At 36.0% G+C, this 20,982-nt stretch overlaps 2 protein-coding genes across 4 annotated transcripts in view; one reads left to right on the forward strand and one right to left on the reverse strand.

Annotated features, from left to right (window-relative positions):
* The window catches only part of LOC121730962, a 32,561-nt gene extending 21,702 nt beyond the window's left edge, over positions 1-10,859 (reverse strand). For all 3 annotated transcript variants that reach the window (XM_042120214.1, XM_042120215.1, XM_042120213.1), the window contains exon 1: positions 10,648-10,859. In XM_042120214.1, coding sequence (XP_041976148.1) covers positions 10,648-10,700 — 53 coding nt within the window. In that variant the 5' untranslated portion in view covers positions 10,701-10,859. The remainder of the gene's footprint in view (positions 1-10,647) is intronic.
* A 5,248-nt stretch (positions 10,860-16,107) lies between these two features.
* LOC121730963 (ADP-ribosylation factor-like protein 8B-A) lies at positions 16,108-20,444 on the forward strand. The gene is made up of 5 exons (XM_042120216.1): positions 16,108-16,304; positions 17,934-18,014; positions 18,432-18,505; positions 19,119-19,280; positions 20,150-20,444. Exons 1-5 carry the CDS (start codon positions 16,182-16,184, stop codon positions 20,271-20,273), a joined length of 564 nt encoding a protein of 187 aa, XP_041976150.1. The 5' UTR covers positions 16,108-16,181; the 3' UTR covers positions 20,274-20,444.
* Positions 20,445-20,982: the final 538 nt, after the last annotated feature.

Here is a 20,982-nt window from a genome sequence, read left to right on the forward strand (position 1 = left end):
GAGAAATACCACGTTCTCACAGAAAACCGGCATGAAACAGCGCTTACGCTGTGTTTCGCTGCGTGAGTGAGTTTACCGGAGGCCCAATCCCCTACCCTATTCCCTTCCCTACCCTCCCCTATTCCCTTCCCTTCCCATCTCTACCCTCCCCTATTACCCTATTCCCTCTTAAAAGGCCGGCAACGCAATTGCAGCTCTTCTGATGCTGCGAGTGTCCATGGGCGACGGAAGTTGCTTTCCATCAGGTGACCCGTTTGCTCGCTTGCCCCCTTATTTCAAATTGAAAAAAAAATATACCATCGCGGAGTTTTCTGTAGACCTTTTCAATGTGTACAATGCGCACCCCTGCATTGGTACTCGTACTATTATTATCTATTCTGTGGCGTGTAAGTGGGCGCTACCAATGTAGCGCCCACTTCGTAACGGGCGTAAATCGCAATATTTTAATTTCGCCATAACTTCTAAACCAAACGTCCAATTTTAATGATTCGAAGAGCAAATATAATCTACATAAACTGTACTTAGTGATGAAATTATTTATTTTGATAAGGATCATTAGCATAAGCAAAATAAATTCGTTTAAATGTAGTCCAAAAAAAATCTACATTTTTAAATAAGAAAATGGTTGTTGTGCCTCACTTGACATAGATAGGTATAGTGTGTCGCGGACATTTTTGTAGATATTTATAAGATCTACATTTACTTAGAACATTGTATAGTTCTATATTTTTTGGTTTAGGCAGCGTACGCAAAATAAGTAAATTTTCTGGTTGTTTCTGAAAAACTGAAATATCTTACGGAACCATATATTCTCCTAAATAAAAAGTAGCCTATGTTACTCGTAAATAATGTAGCTTTCGAATGGTGAAAGAATTTTTAAAATCGGTCCAGTAGTTTTTGAGCCTATTTATTACAATTAAACAAACAAACAAACAAACAAAGTTTACCTCTTTATAATATTAGTATAGATTAATTTGATCTGACTAGTGGAAAAGCCAACTCAGTGCTATTAATTTTTTTTTTAATGAAATAAAGGGGCAAACGAGCAAACGGGGAACCTGATGGAAAGCAACTTCCGTCGCCCATGGACACTCGCAGCATCAGAAGAGCTGCAGGTGCGTTGCCGGCCTGTTAAGAGGGAATAGAGTAATAGGGGAGGGTAGGGATGGGAAGGGAAGGGAATAGGGGAGCGTAGAGAAGGGAATAGGGTAGTGGATTGGGCCAACGGTAAACTCACTCGGCGAATCACAGCGTAAGCGCTGTTTCACGCCGGTTTTTCGTGAGAACGTGGTATTTCTCCGATCGAGCCGGCCCATTCGTGCCGAAGCATGGCTCTCTCACGTATATTATAACAACTAGTATGTTGGTAAATACAAAATCAATTCAAAACTATACTATGCAACACATGGCTTGAAACGTGCTTGAAACGGATGAAGCATCTTAGCATAGTGTGATAAGGTGCAGTCAGAATTCAGATAAAACTCTTTTTGTGTCATGCACTGTAATGTGTTTTTTTTTAGGAAAATGAAATTGACTATTAAGACGCTCCCCCTTTACCGTTTTTATTTACCGTTATTAGAGCGTTATTTACTCATACTTTGAAAGCTACAAAATTATAATAAAAATACAGCAATAATCTTCAGTATATTATGAACGTTCCTTTTATAGTTATTAATTTCCTATTTTTGTCTTTTATACTGATGATATTAGCTTCCAAAGTAATACAAAATATTCAAGCATACATTCAGTATCTGATATCTCCCTAGTATTTACAAATTACGGTTATTTGAATTTTGAAACACACGCCAATGTATCGACAATTTCAATTAACTACATACTGAACGTTTGAATTTTTTTAGGTCAATTTTGAACTAAGATAAGTAAAAAATTAGGATTTAGGCGCGATCTCGGCAACGCGGCAATGTATGGTCAAGGTCGTTTGCTCAGGGGATGGCCTTAACTTCATTATAATAATTAATTATATTATTGAAGAAACGACTTCTCAGCGATAAGAGTTCATAAGAGCATGCGCATTTTAAAAACTTTTTAACTAAACTAAACCTTCAAACATATTAATATAAAATGGGTAGTATTTAATCGAGTGACTGTAAATTACAGTTTTAGGTGTCAAAATTACTAAATTTGGGTTACAGAATTACTATTTGAGCGACTGAGAGTGAGTGACAAGAAATTAACAGAACAGCTACCTAGAAATTATTTATTTGAGTTACTTAAAATACAAAATGAGCAGCTTTATAATTTTTGAGCGACCTAATATCTGTTTGAGTGTCAACGTTACGTCCTGCATTTTTTTCAATATTTGGCAAATGTAATTTTTATACTGAGCGGCATTTTATCTTAAATGAATACCAAAAACCACTTTGGAAAATACACTAATGAGCTGAGTATAATGAGCACACATTAAAACAAAAAAAAATAAATATGAAATAACTATTTGATAAAACACTAAAGAAATGGGTAAAATTTTAATGGTGACCTATATATAAAAAAAAAACAACTGTCTTCGTTTATGATACGCGGGCCTCCTACTTCTGGGTGGTTTACAAAAACGATGGCTAAGGCGGGAGCTTCGCAGCGCTACGCTCCCGCCTTAGCCATCTAACCTAACCCAAAAAAGTCGTATTGGTCCGCAGCCCAACTCACCTGACTGCAACGATTCGTCGCCCCGCCCCCATTCGAATTCGCACGCATTTAACAATATGTAGTTTTCATTAAAACACGTATCAAAATATAAAATATAAAGCCTCAAATAGAATATCAGTAACCAATTATCATTGATAAAGCAGCTCACAAAAGTTTGCTCAAAATGAACTTTTTAGTAGCTCGTAATAAATAACCTCACTTAGAAAAATTGAATCTATATTTAATATTGAAGTTGCCCGCTATGTATTTCCAGTCGCTCACTTAGTAATACAGTCGCTCGGATAGAATTTTAATATCTGAAATAGATTAATCGCAATCCACATTTTGTAAGCTCGTTTTGGATTTTATTATAAATCAATATTAGTCGTTAGTTTAGTTCGCTTAGTCAAATTAATACCGCTCATGTTATTAAAGTATGTTCATCATCAGTCGTAAAGTAATTTGTTATTCGCTCGTTTTATTATTTCCCATATAAAATGTGGTTACGCATGCAATATATTTGCAAACTCAAAATAATCATAGTAAAAAAAATAAAATAATAGTAATTATTACATTCCGGTATATAGGTTTATTAACTATTTAATGATTTTTGAGTCTTAAGCCTACGAGGTCATCTAGGAATATTTTAAATAAATAATTAATAAAAAAAAACTTAAATTGAAACAATTCACGTGCGTAATGTTTTTCAAATTGGTGGTTCTTATACTAATAATAGAGATCAATAGGTCTACGTTTATTTAACTTTTGTGTTGACAACCCTACAGCGGCGCTCGAGCGGTGTGGTGGCGCACGTGAGCCGCGCTCACGTTGCCCGCCACGCGAGTGGCTCGTGACGTCACGACGCCCCGCCCCCGCACGCCGCGCAAGCCCGCCCGCCCCGTGCTCTCCAAATTACGTAAAATAAAGATGTTCATTGTAAATAAACGAGGCAATTTCCAAGATTGAAATATATAAAATTAAACGTGCACGTGTACGAGAGTATTGAACCCTTAAATTATTGTCCTCGCTTTTGTGAGTGAGTTGTGTAGCGGCGGGCGTTCTTTGACCTTGACCCAGAGCGGACGGCGCGGGCGGTTGTAATAATAATGTACTTAATCTAAATGTGAATGTTCGCACTCGCACCCCGGACATGAGTTACAGGTAGCCTGTATGAGCGAAGAAGTACAAAAAAGTAGGGAGAAAGGTAATAACTATAACATGAATCATGCTAAGTACATAATAAATATAACATAATGATAATACTCGAATGGGTAAAAAAGTTGCAAGGTTCAAAACTACCTAGTTTACTTCATTTTGCAGACACAAATCGCTTTAAGCAACAGCATAATTTGAAGGTTTTGCACCAGGATTAAGTAAGATGTAAGTGATTTAACACAGTACGTTCTAGTAGTCATATAATTTATTCTTATCATGTGATCACCCTGAGCTCGTTCAGGGTGATCTGTTTTGCTTGCTAACTATTGCTAGCAGTTACATTATCTAAGCAGTAGTGAGTAGTGACTAGTGAAGTGAGTAGTGACGCCATCAGTTCGCCGAACTAACCCTGTGACGGCTCGAGGCTTTGCCGGCTCGTAAGTTGTAACTGACTGAAAGTTTATATCTCAAGACATCTACGAAGAGAATATTAAAAAATCCTCATTAAACCTATGTATTAACTTTTTATTAAAATAAATCTAAATTAAATTTTAAAATTTTAATTTAAATACTAACGTAAAAATATCAAATTAACTAACGTAAAAATATCAAATTAGCAGCACATTATAGTAGAGAAAATAAACAAAAAAGGGGAGGTGTATGTATACTTGTTAGTAAAGGCTGGTCATTTGAATATAACAATCTTCATTTAGATATGTCTATCGATCATGTGTTTGAGTGTTGTGGAATTGAAATATTAGGACTTAATATTGTCGTACTTTGTTTATATAGAACTCCAAATTCAAACAGTATTGTATTCTTCCAAAAATTAGATCTGCTACTTCATAAGCTAACCAAAAATAAACACAAACGTATTATAATAGCTGGGGACTTAAATATAAATTTATTAAAACATGATAAAGAAGCAAATTTCTTACGTGATATATCTAAAAATTATAATATGACTATACACTTTAGTGACCCTACTAGACATTTAACCTGTATCGATAATATCATAAGCAACTTACCAGATGTAACAGCTGAACTATTGCATTTAGGTCTTTCAGACCACAATACGGCACAACAAATATCATTCCCGATAGATATAAAAAAACGCTCTATAACTGAAATTCATTACACATTTAAACGGGACTATAGTAACATGAATATTGAAAAATTTAAAAAATATTTAGCTAGCCTCACATTTTCGGAATGTCTGAATAAAAATAATTACAATGACGCTTTTAATAACTTTTATGACCTCTTTTTATTATTATACTTACTTTGTTTTCCTGTCATTCGCTTTAAAACATCTATTAATAAGAAAACCGTGCCTAATTGGATTACCAAAGGCCTTAAAATTAGCAGCAAAACGAAAAGAAAGTTACAAGTAACATATTATAAGAGTAAATCTGAAATAGCAAAAAATAGATATAAAAAATATTCAAAAATACTAAGAACATGTTTTAGGCACGCCGAAAAAAATTACCACAGCAAGTATATTGAAAATTCGAAAAATAAATGTAAAGCCTCATGGAACATTATCAAAAAGTGTTCTAATCAGTGCAATGACAAAACATTTATTAAAGAAATTAATATTAACAAGAATATAATAGATACTCCGCAAGAAATAGCAAATGCTTTTAATAATTATTTTATTGATACATCAAATCTGGACATAAATTCTAATTCTATTAATAACCGAAAATTTGACATGCCTAATCATAATAATAAAAGTATTTTCTTATATCCGTGTACATGTAAAGAAACTCTTCAGATAATTGACTCTCTAAAAAATACAAATGCTGTTGGTCATGATGAGATATCCACAAAAATAATAAAAAAGTGTAAACACGTGTTGGCCCCAATCCTAACATATCTAATAAATCAATCATTTTGTGAAGGAACTTTTCCAGATAAATTAAAATTGTCAGTTATCAAGCCTCTACACAAAAAGGGTGATAAAAAACAACTAAATAATTATAGACCTATTACGCTTGTTCCTATATTTTCAAAAATATTTGAAAAAGCTATGCATAGAAGGATCACTAGCTTTATAAAAAAATATGATATCATAAAAAACGAACAGTTCGGTTTTCAAAAAAATAAATCAACGCTACAAGCTTGTTACAATCTAACGAACCAGATCATAAATGCCATGGATAATCGAGAATATGCTACTGTAATATTTATTGACATGACCAAGGCGTTCGACTTTGTATCACATGAAATACTCCTCAACAAACTAGAACGACTAGGAATCAGAGGGCCTGCCTTAGCTTGGATAAAATCGTTTATCTCCGATAGAACACAATATACTGAAATAGAATATATAAATATATACAAAGAATTAAATAAATGTAAATCTAGAAGTAAGTTTAATCGTTATGGAGTGCCTCAAGGCTCAGTATTAGGTCCACTGTTATTTCTTTTTTATATAAATGACATTCCCTATTTGACTAAGCTTTATAAATTGACATTATTCGCAGATGACATTTCTATTTTATTTACACATAAGAAAATTGACATAGCGAAAATTGAATCTGACATTAATAAAACACTAAAGACCATCATTGATTGGCTGACATTAAATAATTTACAAATAAATATAAGTAAAACGAAATACATACAATTCATAAATTACAATAAAAAACCACTAAGACTACAACTATCTTACGAAAATCAACAAATTACGGAGGTTCATGATAACTTATTCTTGGGGATTCAGATAGACAGATATTGTAATTGGCAGGCTCACATAGATAGAGTATGTAATAAAATTAATAGATTTGTGTTTGTTCTAAGTAGTCTTACGAGAACAGTGAACGAACATGCAGCGTTAATGGCTTATCACGGCTATGTGTCAACTGTTCTTAGCTATGGACTTATTATTTGGGGAAATTCCTCACATATAGACAAGGCATTTATAGCTCAAAAGAAATGCCTTAGAGCAATAGCTAAAATACCGCCGTATGAATCTTGTAAGCCAGTGTTTAAAAAATTTAACATTCTGCCTTTACCGTGCATATACATTCTAGAGGTATTTAAATTTGTCATCAAAAATAAGAATTCTTTTACACAATTGATAGATAAATACCCCACGAAATATTTTCGTAATCAACACAGATTAATTATAGACAGAAAACCCAAAACAACTATTTTCCTTAAAAATAGCCACTCCATGTGTGTTAAAATTTACAATAAGGTGCCGGCACATTTAAAAGGTTTAACATACAATAGATCTGTAAGAGAACTGAAAAAAATGCTAATGAATAAGTGTTATTACAGTGTAAAAGAATTCTTAGAGTCGTAAACTTACCTGTGATATATTATCTTTTATTATTATTATTTTAAGGATGGTAAAATGACATATGGAATGAGATTAATTTCTAATTTGTTGTATTTGTTATATTTAATTTTAGTATTTTAAATTGACATGCTATGTATAAAATTAGTGGTTCATTATTTATTAAGTATAATTTATTTTAGGAGTATTGATTGAATTGTAATTTTTTATTTTTTATTTTATAATATAGTATTATTTTAGGAATTTAAAATGAATTGTTATAAATGACTATTATGTACTTAGATTTAAGACTATATTGCACACCATGTATGTGGTATAAATTACAATACTTGACATAGATACTCAATGAAATATTTTTACCAGTAGCTTAGTAATATAATATATAATAATGTAATTGAACTTTGACAATAATAATAATTTGCATGCCTCATATAGGTTAGAATAAGTTGCACCTCCTGTATTATAAATCTGTAACATCTTTTCACCTACTTATTCTGCAAATAAATGATTTGATTTGATTTGATTCAAAATAAAAAAAAATGTTAAAACTTAAAATCGACACCCCTAAACGTAATTCGTAAACGCTCCTACATAAAGCGCTTATTCCACTGGTCCTATTTAGGAAGTCCTAGCTAGGATCCTAAAAAATTTAGTCAACTAGAATAACATTTAGAAAGCTAGGATCCTAGCTAGGATTCTAAATCGGAAAAAATGTGGCTCCTGAATTACTAAATCAGTGTTGCCAGATGGTTTTAACCTTTTATCTGTAGTGGGAACTGCTAAATCTGTATTAAACTCAATTTATATTATGTTATTAGATCTGGAATCCATTCGTAGGTAATTTCTTAAGTCTGCTGGTTCCAAGTAGTTCAGAAAGTTCATAATTCATAATTTTACGTGGAGCAAAAATTCTTTCAACCATCTTTTTCGCCTTTTATTTATTTTTATTTTCATTGAGCCAACAGCTAAGCCTATTCAGAGAAGACCAATTTTTTGTTGCTTTGATAGAACTGGAGCCATTAAGAAGACGTCTGACCAAAATGACAACTGATTTAGTCACTAAATTAGGACAAGTGGAATAAGAAGCGAACTAATTAGTCTCCTATGTAGGATCCTAGCTAGGACTTCTAAATAGGACAAGTGGAATAAGCGCTTAAGTCGTTGTAGGTAAATCCTAAATCCAGTAAATATATTTTTAGGGTTCCGAACCCAAATTGTAAAACACGGGACCCTATTACTGAGACTTCGATGTCTGGCCGTCTCTCTGTCTGTCTCCAGGCTGTATCTCAAGAACCGCTTATAGCTAGACTTCTGAAATTTTCACAGGTTGATTTTAATTAAGCAAAAAAACCTTTTTAAGAATTTGATTTCAGAAAGTTCATATCAATCAGAAGTTTAATTATATTATGTCTTAAGAATTAATTTTTCTCTAAAATTTTATGTTCATTATGCCAGGACATTGCAAGGTTTTCTTTTTATACAAGCCTCTAGCCACAATACAACAAATGCCAGATTAACTCATTCAGATTACGCAATAGCAAACAGCTATTAGAAGACGTTTATCGCTTTACTCTGTAAAAAATATAATATTTTAAACTTCTAAACAGTTACAGACAAGACGTATCACGTAACACCTGTCCTTGATTATTGAAAAATTCCAAATTATTATAATGTTTCAAATTAAATCCCGGTAGCATAAGATAATCGAGCCTAAGCTGAATATTTAACGAATAGAGAATTATTTATTATTCTATCGCATTTCACTAATTTCGATAATCTTAAATTATCGTAAATGCAAAGTAAACTTGGATGTTTTTAAATCGGCAAAAGGAACGTACTGCGTTAGTGATCTAAGCTAAAATTTAAAGCAGAGTTTCGGTAAATGAAACAATAACGAAAAACTGGAAACTTAGGTACATTACGTTCCCCTACGTCTTTGTATGCATTCTGTACAAATTACCATGCCTTTGACTACGCAGCAGGCACCAATATTAAAATGCAAGTTTTTTATAATGTCTTACGCGTGCCAGTTTCATAATATGAACATTATACTATTTTATATTTATTCATTAATTTCACAATGAACATACATTATATTATTATTAAAAAATATCATTAATACCTACCTATTAAGTCGGATATAAAAATGAATATTTTCTAAAATTGGTATTTATAAATATACGAAGGTCCAGGACCTACACACAGAAATTAATAAAAGACAAAAGGAACCACTGCAAGGAAATTTCCTTGCAGTAGCTCGTATTGAACTTAAGTTTAAGTAGAGAAAAATTTAATAAAACCTAGATAAAGCCATTCCGCTAGAAACGGCCCTAAATGAGAAATTTCAAAATGTGGCATCCATACTAATATTATAAATGCGAAAGTGTGTCTGTCTGTCTGTCTGTCTGTTACCTCTTCACGCTCAAACCGCTGAACCGATTTTGCTGAAATTTGGCACGGAGATACTTTGAGTCTCGGGAAAGGACATAGGATACTTTTAATCCCGGAAAAATGTACGGTTCCCGCGCGATAACCGAATTTTGGCGCAACGGAGTTGCGGGCATCATCTAGTTAGTTATATTTTTTAATTGGAAAATACGTAAAAAGACGTGTATTTACTGACAAAACAACTTTTATCGGTAAAAAATGGAATTCGAATAATTTAGACCGTTTTTAAACAATATAATCTAAGGGACGCGATGTTTTTTCCCATATTTTTAAATTAAAATAGCATAATTTATATTTCAAATTAATATTTAGTTGTAGTATAGTTATACAGCAATCGAAATGTTTTGTTACATGTAAATTACACTATTCAATTGTTTTTAGTGATTTAGACGAGTAATTTTGTCAGGTAAGTAAACAACTGAAAATTAAAAAAAAACTACAATTTGGTGAAGTTTTATTACAGACATACTAGTATATTTTTTATATTCCATTTAGAAAATGTTAAAATTTATTAGAGAATTACGATTTAATTCACCCAGAGATTTGAGAATTTTGATGTTGCACCCGTGATCGTAGAAATGGTTAATAATTTCTAGTACTATAATTACTTTTATTTAGTTATATAGTTTCTTTGTTTTATGCTATTTTGAGATATACGCAAGTTATTTTGTAAAAGTTTGGCAAATTTTACCAGTATTCACATATGAACTCATCATAGTTCTCAATACCGTGTCAAACTGTAGCACCCGCGATAATGGAATTGCCCATAACTAGGAGGTCCAAGTAGACTTTGCTTACGGTTTTCTAAATATATACCGAATAGTACGGAAGTTACAGTTAAAATTGTTATTCATATTTTATTGAAACAAAAGAGGTAAGTATTTTAGGGCGCAAGACAAATCTAACTAAGGGGAGGATTTTTAACCAGGGGGTCAAAAATTGCGTAATGAATGAAAGTCCCTTAAATGTTTCTGATACTAACAGGGAGTAAAAATAACAATTGGGTGACCGTAACAGACTTAAAAACACGGTAGTTTCCACGGGTTTCTCAAGATCACGGCGAAATAAAATCAACAAAACACAAGGTAACGTACTTGTCGTATTTAACGGTGTGCCCGTTCTCCTCCCAGTAATGATGCGTTTCCATATTCAAAATTCACAGTGGAACACGATATCATCACAATCACACTCATCTATCACAAAACAGCACAAGTCACAGGCTCACAAGTTACAACACGAGTACGAAACGTTGAAGCGTGAGGCGACTGAACGACCGGCCGGCGCGGAGTCATGTGACCGCAGCGCCGTCAAAATATGGCACGAGTATAGGAATGTGCGCGACTAGGGCTGCCACCTCGCATTTTTTGCAAACATTGTTAGATTTTAATGTTTTTGTCATGTTTTTGTATACAAAATACGTATTATACAAAAACATGACAAAAACATTAAAATCTAACAATGTTCACATACCTATAATAGTAATAGTGCCGACAAAATGGTAGGTATACTGTAGTATGTGAATTCATGCCGAATTACAGCTTTGTAGGTCTTATAGTCTCTGAGCAAAACCGCGGACAGACAGACGGACAGCCAGACAGACAGACCGACAAACGGACAGACCGAAAATATAAGGGTTGTTGACTACGGAACCCTAATATTGACGTACAGTATTAACTAATAAACATAATTATTACGATATTAACAAGCAAATGTATGCCTTATTACATGAGATGCTCCTAAACCTCACTCAGTGGCCGTGAATCGTGCTAATCCACTATATCCGATAAATAGCAAAAGTCGCACCTATAGAGCTTCATTTAATTAATCACCAGGACAACTTATAATAATATGAATTTAAGGTCACATATTAATATGAAATCAATCGCTCCATTATCTAAAAAAAAAATACGTTTTCTAATCAGCTGTAGCATGGCGTGTAGCTAGGTACAACGTGCTATGTATACATAGGTCTGCCAGGATCTGATGGCAGGATCAGGTAGCAATACCGCGACTGGGGTAATTGGAATAAAACATTTTGATCTTTTTAGGGTTCCGTAGGCAACAAGGAACCCTTATAGGCTTATAGTTTCGGTCTGTCTGTCCGTCCGTCCGTCTTTCCGCGGTTTTGCTCAGAGACTAGAGGACCTACAAAGCTGTAATTTGGCATGAATGCACATATTAATGATGCCGACAAAATTGTGCATGAAATCTTAAAAAAATATTTTTTTATGGTACCTTACCTAACACGTAGCGGGGATGATTTTTTTTTCGCGTCCTAATCGTGTGGGGTGTCGTTGGATAGGTTTTTTAAAAGTTTTATGAGTATTCATAAATCATTTTCCGATTTAGGAATCCGTTTGTGAAATATTAAATTTTAAAGTGGAAAAAATCGTTAGAGTCCAGTGCCCCCCCCCCCCTTCTACCAGCAAAAAAATCATGGAAGTAGGAAATATGCTGAATTTAAAAGCAAGACTCTCACGGCTAAGAAGACTTCATAAGTTATTGAGTAATAGTCGATCAACTAAAGAAATGTATTTGGCGAAGAATAAAGGAACTTTTCGTTCAAACTCCTTTGAAAGTAACTGAGATGATGTTGTTAGTATTGTAAATGTTAAAACAGGTTATAAATGTACATTCATTGACCATACAAAAATAAAATTAAAATACTGGTACTACGGAACCCTATATTGCGCGTGGCCCGACACGCAATTGGCCGATTTTTTTTTCATTACCTATTAAATCGATTTTTTCCTTCGTTTTTAGTATTCCTAGCTCAAACTGTTTCATGGAAAGGATTTTTCCACAGATGGTATATCATCTGCATCAGTCCACAATATGTGGATTGTGGACTGATGCAGATGTAAGAAATAAATGCACCTACTACCTACCCCTAATTTAATCAAAAGCGAGTTGATGATCGTTTTTAATTACGATTATATAATTGTATTGATTTTTACAAATATGTTAAAACGAATAAAAATATGTGAGAACTGATTCGATCCTCGGAAAAATGTTAAAAAAATGACACATTCGTTGTCTGTCCGTCTGTCTGTCTCCAGGCTGTATCTCAAGAACCGCTGTAGTTAGACTTTTGAAATTTTCACAGATTGTGTATATCTGTTGCATATCAATTTCTGTGGTTGCCGCTATAACAACAAATACTAAAAATAAAATAAAATATGTTTGAGACTGTATTCGCCCATAGGTTTCGCCGCTGGCTCGGATCGTACTCGAAGATTCCAAGGCTACACCGGTATATCTTGCTGAGCGGGGACGTAAATAATACAAGAGTCGTCGAGGAGAACATTGGCCCCGAAACGCATCTCGCTTATGGCGGCTCTCGACATATGGCGGCTCTCGACTTATGCCGGCTCTCGACATAGGCGAACGCGTCTGCAGACGCGTTGGCCCAATGTGTAGAACGGGCGTTCGCGCGTTGGCCAACGTCTAAATACCTACGGCCAACGCGCGAACGCCCGTTCTACACATTGGGCCAACGCGTCTGCAGACGCGTTGGCCAACGCGTTCGCCTATGTCGAGAGCCGCCAATAGGCGAACGCGTTGGCCAACGCGTCTGCAGACGCGTTGGCCCAATGTGTAGAACGGGCGTTCGCGCGTTGGCCGTAGGTATTTAGACGTTGGCCAACGCGCGAACGCCCGTTCTACACATTGGGCCAACGCGTCTGCAGACGCGTTGGCCAACGCGTTCGCCTATGTCGAGAGCCGGCATTAGACGCTTACCTGGCTCAAGGCAATGCCATATAGAAAGCCCCTCTGAGGTACCCGACCGTGGCAATGCCGTATAGAAGCCCCCTCCGGGGTACCCGCCCGCGGCAATGCCGTAGAGAGAGCCGCTCCGATTCGCACGTCTCTTCAGTCTTATTTTTACTATCGGAAGCGGCTATTTTCCCTATTTTGCTATGAGCCAAGGTAATTGAAACGCATTTCGGGAGATTCTTTATTTATCGTTCCACAATAATCAACTTATTCTAAATATTAACACTTATATTTATCGTAGTTATAGCTAGGCGAAGATAAAAGTTAATACAATTTACATAGTTTTTTAACACATTTTTCCTAATATTTTCCGAAGTATTTATTTTTCAGACACTAATTTTCTGGTACTTATTAGTTAACGTTCTATTTTATTAAAATAACAATTTTTTACCTCTTAGGGAGCCACAGATTTATCACAGTTCACTTCTAAAGTTTATTTTTTTAAAACACTTATTTTGCACTGAGTTTATTTTCATATTTCACTTTTAACGAGTCTGTATGCACTCACTATGTGTTTATCGGGTGCGAGCTTAGAGGATTAAACCAGGCTGGTTTAATGCTCTAAGGGTGCGAGGCCGCTGTCCTCAACAAAATAAATATTTAAGGGGTTTCCCATAAAACAAACTTGATTTTTTTGCCCTTTTTGCTCGTAATCAAAAATGGCAACAGGTACGCACTTGAAATTTTCACAAAGTCCTTAATTGTATGTGTACTTTAATGAATATATACTTATATGTTACGCTCAAAGACCGAAAACGCTCAGTGAGCTAAAAAATGGCTCACAACGCGTTGTGGTCATAGTGAAAAGGCCACGACGTAAAATTCGCGTCGTGGCCCTAGTGAAAACGGCCACGACGCGTTTTGGTAATCACAGAAATACCACATAGCGAAATTCGTGTCGTGGCTGACGTGCTATTCGACCACAACGCGTTGTGGTAATCGAAAAAAGCCATGACGCGTTCTGACTTCTGAGCATTTGAATTTGAGCGAATCCGTGTTATGGCCCTAATGAAAACGGCCACGACGCGTTCTGAAACCAGGTTAGTTACTCAGGAGTAATTTTATAGCGCCCAAGTGTGTGCGCAATACACAAGTGCACTCTGGTTTCAATAAAACTAGGCCAGTTACGCAGGAGTAATTTTGTTGTGCCCAAGTGTGTGCGCAATACACAAGAGCACGTTACGCAGGAGTAATTTTAAAGTGCCCAAGTGTGTGCGCACTACACAAGAGCACTCTGGTTTCAATGAAACCAGGCCAGTTGAGCAGAAGTCATTTCATAGTGCCCAAGTGTGTGTGCAATACACAAGAGCACTCTGGTTTCAATGAAACCAGGCCAGGTACGCATGAGTTATGTTATAGTGCCCAAGTGTGTGCGCAATACACAAGAGCAGTCTGGTTCCAATGAAACCAGCCACCAGGCCAGTTACGCAGGAGTAATTTTATAGTGCCCAAGTGTGCAGAACAGAAAAATAACAATAATAAACGCCATTATCTGTGAGAAATAAAATTAAATATGATGATCTTTGGATTACAATGATATCTTTCGATGCATGGTGAATGGTGATCAATGATCATTGATCGTAGATATACGTTTTCGCCATTTTTTTAATTTTTATTGTGTAAATATTTGGTAATTAAATAATTAAATGCATTGTACAATTAATTTTAATTATTAGTAATGAAATAAAAGGCTTTTTTATTTTTATTTTATTTATTTATTTATTTGGTAATTACTAAGGAGGAGGGGGGGGGGGTCTTTTCTGAGTTGATAACTGCGATTGAAATATGCGAGAATACATGTACATGATCGCACTCGGGCAAGGGGCTCTCGCACAAGACTCTCGCCCGAGAGGTCTCGACGAGAGTGTACAGCCGACATAACGGTTTATTGTCCTAGCGATAAGCCGTGAGCGAGCGAAGAAAGTGAAGAATAAAAAGTGGCAGCATCGTAGCGTCATCCCTTTTTTCTTGGATTGATTTGAAAGGGATGACACTACGATGTTGCCACTTTTTAATTTCTTCAATAGTCGTGTTCGTTTCGTTTTTTTCAATGTACATTGCGCATGTGCAAAGTTAAAAATTAGTGTCAGTGTCATGTTCTAAAATCTGACAGAAAGTGTTAGAACATGACACTCCATTATGAAGTTGACAGTCAGCTGCCAAACTGCGAAAAAATGAAAGTAACACGGCTACTTTCTTGACAGGCTATACATGCACATTTCATATTATTTATAATTAAAACACGGTTTTCAAATAAAAACACAAAAAATATAATATTATCGAACAGTCATTTATATACCTACTCGGCGTAAAACGAAACGCAAAGTTTAATGACGTTTCTAAATTCTAATTTGACAGCTTCCTGTTTCTGACACCCAGTGATGCCAGATTGGGGGGAATCCCCCCATATTTGGGGTTTTTTTAGGTGATGGGGGGAAAATTGGGGGGAACAATTTTTTGGGGAGATTGTTGGAGGAAAAAATCTGGGAACAGACGGCGAAATCTAAGTACTATGGTCCCGTTTTTACCCTTTGGTTACGACTTACGGAACCATAAAAATGATCAAGGAGCTTGCGAAGATGCTGATTCTGTAAAGATTGGACGCTATTGCAGAAATAGTGTACATTCATCGTATCCATTTGTGAATTCCCATTTATAATGAACAAAAATTTTCTTTTATAATTTGTGGGGGGATTTTTCTTGAAATCCCGAATTCTGGGGGGATTTCGGGGAACACTTGGGGAGAAACCGAGTTGGCTGTCTGGCAACACTGCTGACACCAGCAATTTTGTAGGAAGGCGTATGAGTGAATAGTTTTTTCTTCGAATAAAATAGTGAAACCCTATTCAAAATGATAGCTTTAATCAATCGTATCCTGGATTGGATTAAAAGTTTGTTCTGGAAGGAGGAAATGGAGCTAACTCTGGTCGGTTTACAGTATTCGGGGAAAACAACTTTCGTGAACGTCATTGCCGTATGTATTATCTCTAAACAATAGTTGTGTACTAAAACAATACTTTGTTTGCGTTTTTCGGTGATTATATTACATTACATTGCTCCACATCTGCTGGCATAATACATCTCGATTATCATCATAATCCATAATAGTAATTGTAATCGTTACTGCAGATCTGTGAAGTCAGTCTGGACTGAAATGTTTTATATAACTTTACTTTTAATATTTTTTGTTGTTCGTTGCGCAAAGTTATTCAGAACATTATAATGAGGCTATTTTTGTTGGCGTCCACTTTCTAAACTTCATAAACTATGAATTCAAGAAAGATTAACTTAGCAAATCTTTAGCTTACTATAATTTCAGTATGGTCTTTTATGTATTTTAAGCTTTTAGACCTTAATTGCTCATACTTATTATTAATCATTATAAATTACTCCTATTGGGCTAACTTTTTTTATTTTTTCTAATATATTCAAATGTATTGAGATGTCATGTTTTATATTGTTTACCATGAGTCATTACAATATGGCCCTGAAACAAAACAAAGCCTCTGTGACAATAATCCCTAAATACTCCTTAAGGGTTACTGATATTTTCACGCACAAATAAAAATATTGTACAGTAAAAACAATTTTGCTGCTGGTCAGCAATGTATGGTTTTACTATTAGAAATAACAAACCATGTTAAAAAATACAATACCCACTAAACTTTAGAAACATGGTTGCACTGTATACAATATAATGCTAAGTACTCACATACGGTTTTGCTCGATAGTTTTACTCCAAATCGAGCAATAACCACAGTGTGGACCGCAAAACTGACAGCTCGCTTCGAGCTGGCTCGTTGGAATTAAATACGTCAAATATGTCATTTCCTTCGATTCAGAGTAAAACTATCGAGCAAAACCGTATGTGAGTACTTATCATTAGCCTTACAAATTGTTTTTGTGTCAATTTTTTTTTGGAAAATGGAATAATAAGATAGCATCTTGTATACTTCTAGGATCTTGAAATGCCAAATTCAACTCAAACTTAACTCTTATTGTAACTTGAAAAGTGAAATAACTAATATTACAAGTAATGTAGAACTCCTACATAATATATGAATAGAATAGCTAAGGACGAAGCTAAATAAATTACTTTAAATGTTTATTTTGAAACTTAAACAGAAATAAAAAATATGTTTAAATTTAAACAGAAATTATAGAAATGATTTCATACTTGACTTGATGGTCCTAAAATATGGATTGTTCTATTTGTCCTACAAATAGTTTTATTTAGTACAGTTTAGTACAGTTGGGTTCAGTAGTCAACCAAGTTTTGTTGATTACAGAACCCTATAACGGAACCCTAATGAGCTAATTTTTGTATTTTGATAGATAAATTCGAGTCATAATTTAAAAGTAACATTGTCCTACAAATAAAATAGTCCATATTTTGGGACCATCAATTCAAAGTATGAAATCCTTTCTATCTCTGTTGGCTACCACTTCGAGATTTGCAGATAAAAATGTTGTTCTTATCAAAATGAAGCTACTTACAAAAAATTAGCTTGATAGTAATAAAAAAAATGTTCTAGGGCTCCCGTACTACTAGCCATAGCCTTTCTTGTCACAAATTAAAAATAATGTCATGTTTCTTTTACAGTCGGGTCAGTTCAGTGAAGACATGATACCTACAGTGGGATTCAACATGCGTAAAATTACCAAAGGAAATGTTACTATTAAGGTATATATAAATTTTTAATGTAAATTGATGCTTATCTTATCTTATATCTTTAAACAAGCAATTCTTGTATATATGTATATTTATAATTGGAATCTTGGAATCGGCTCCAACGATTTTCATGATATTTAGTATATAGAGGGTTTCGGGGGCGATAAATCGATCTAGCTAGTAATCACTTTAAGAAAATGTCATTTTATTCGTGTTTTATCGAATACTGAGCAAAGCTCGGTCAAATAGCTAGTGATTTATTAACTGACCAAGTACTTTAGGGCTATCCGTAACTTACACAGTTTATTTTTGATAAAAAGTAATTAATGCATGCTCTGTACTTGTTTAAGATATTACGCCACACACATCTATAATATTAGTGTGGATGAATAGTAGGCGGAAGTGTAATGTATATTATGTTTTGTGCAGGTTTGGGACATTGGCGGACAACCTCGTTTCCGTTCCATGTGGGAGAGATATTGCAGAGGAGTCAATGCTATTGTGTAAGTCTCCAAAATTTGTCTACACTAGACAAATTTTTTGTTTGATTTTGTGAGTATTTTTATACAACCGATCACCTTATATACTCCCAATGCAGGCCTATACTTAATTTGAAACTTGAGATAACTTGTTATGGAATGGCAAAAATCGTCATATAATATTATAACGATTTTAGATTTTCTATACAATTTGCAATTCCTAGTCGCGGGCCATTTACAATTTCATAGGCCATATAGCCACGTCATTCAATATGGGTCTAACCTGTTTTTATTCTTGTATCTTAAATAAATAAGTTGTAAGTCAGCCATCTTTTTGCCTGCATTTTTTTGCGAGTGGCCTAAGTGTCTTAACACACTATGCCGAATTTCCGCGGCGGAAGTTCGGCTTGATTCCGCCTGCAATGTATTTTAAATTACCGATGACACACCATGCCGAAATTCCGTCGCCGTATATTGTATGCGTTTGACATTGCTGACATAATCATGCGGAATTTCCGCCACGGAACTCGGCATGGTGTGTTTAGACACTTAGAACATATTATTTCAGATTGTTGCCATGCTTTAATTTGCAACAATTTTTTTTAACTATTTCGTATTATTTATATGGTGTTTCCAGGTACATGGTGGATGCTGCAGATCCAGACAAGATCGAGGCGTCCCGCAACGAGCTGCACAACCTCCTGGAGAAGCAGCAGCTGACGGGCATCCCGGTGCTCGTGCTGGGCAACAAGCGGGACCTGCCACATGCGCTGGATGAGCATGGTCTCATTGAGAGGATGTGAGTATTGATATAGCTTGACTATAGAGAGTGGAAGTTAAGTGGAACACTTTCACTAAGGCATAAAATTATTTATTTATGTTGCATGTACAACCCTGTTTGGCTACTGTAAATCTCTAGTCTAGACACTAGGCCGAAGTTACGCGGCGTAAATTCCGCATGATTACGTCCGCAATGTCAAACGCATACAAAATACGGACGGAACGCGACGGAATAGTGTGTCATCGGTAATTTAAAATCTTTTGCGCGCTTCGCTTGGCTCATCTTGGAGGGGGCACTCACGTGCCCCCAGATACATTGCGGGCGTAATCATGCGGAATTTACGCCGCGTAATTTCGGCCTAGTGTGTTTATACGTGGGAGAGCCATGCTTCGGCACGAATGGGCCGGCTCGACCGGAGAAATACCACGTTCTCACAGAAAACCGGCGTGAAACAGCGCTTGCGCTGTGTTTCGCCGAGTGAGTGAGTTTACCGGAGGCCCAATCCCCTACCCTATTTCCTTCCCTACCCACCCCCTATTCCCTTCCCTTCCCATCCCTACCCTCCCCTATTACCCTATTCCCTCTTAAAAGGCCGGCAACGCACCTGCAGCTCTTCTGATGCTGCGAGTGTCCATGGGCGACGGAAGTTGCTTTCCATCAGGTGACCCGTTTGCTCGTTTGCCCCCTTAATTCATAAAAAAATAAAAAAAAGACAGAGGCTTTCATAAGCATTTGTAGATCTACATTATATAATTTGATTGGATTGTGTCAAGTCTAGCTAGCTTAGCATGTCGTAAGTTCAAAAGGTGGAATATATTTTGTATGTTCATAAAAAATTCCGCCGTTTATAGACCGATTTTCAAAATTATTTTTATCGCGGTTTCCAGGAATCTGTCTGCGATCCAAGACCGCGAGATATGCTGTTACTCCATATCGTGCAAAGAGAAGGACAACATCGACATCACTCTACAGTGGCTAATCTCGCACAGTAAGTCGGGCAGCGCGCGCTAAACAATCTCACCTTTATTCCCTATCGCATAGGGTGCGGTGTCGCCTGCGCCCAGCTTATTTCGTTTTACAGAGCACAGTCCACAAGGTTTTGTCTATGTGAATCGCTGTAAGGCAGGGGTTTCTGAAGGAGTTTCTATAACATTGGATCAGACCAAGAGCCAGTCCACACGGCGCGTTGCGTCAGCGTTGCGTCGACGCAGCGCTGCCGCTTGACGCATAGTCGGCCACACGGGCGCTGCGTCATCGCAGCGTTATTACGAAGCAGTCTTAACGTCAATACCGCCTCCCGCTTCGTCTCGGGGGCTGCTGTCCGTCATGTGTGAGTTGCGCGCTGCTATCACGACGCAGCGCGCCGCAAGCGACCTTTGTTTATTTATATGTAAAACAACGCAACGGCAGCGCTGCGTCGACGCAACGCTGACGCAACGCGCCGTGTGGACTGGCTCTAATGGTGTTAACAGTTAAGGCGAGACCACACTAAGGCAATACGACACTTCTTCCATATAATAATTAACGTTCGTTCGTTAGTAATCGTCAGCGGGGCGTTTCATAATCAATTGTATTGAACTTGAAAGTTGAAGTGTCGCATCGTGTCGTCGCGAAGTGCGGTGCCACCTTTGGTCTACTACATATTTTAATACAACCTTAATGCAGCTAAGTACCATTTTCGGTCCAACCAGAGCGTTGAAAATACAAAATGAAAATATGT

Source organism: Aricia agestis, chromosome 10, assembly GCF_905147365.1.
Source record: "Aricia agestis chromosome 10, ilAriAges1.1, whole genome shotgun sequence".
Taxonomy (NCBI): domain Eukaryota; kingdom Metazoa; phylum Arthropoda; class Insecta; order Lepidoptera; family Lycaenidae; genus Aricia; species Aricia agestis.

What these genes read in the sequence shown, in the direction of transcription:
- LOC121730963 (XM_042120216.1), top strand. Translation starts at nt 16,182, where the DNA reads ATGATAGCTTTAATCAATCGTATCCTGGATTGGATTAAAAGTTTGTTC. An exon ending in CTTTCGTGAACGTCATTGCC is followed by an intron (nt 16,305 to 17,933) that starts GTATGTATTATC and finishes TTTCTTTTACAG; the next exon opens with TCGGGTCAGTTCAGTGAAGA. An exon ending in AGAGGAGTCAATGCTATTGT is followed by an intron (nt 18,506 to 19,118) that starts GTAAGTCTCCAA and finishes TGGTGTTTCCAG; the next exon opens with GTACATGGTGGATGCTGCAG.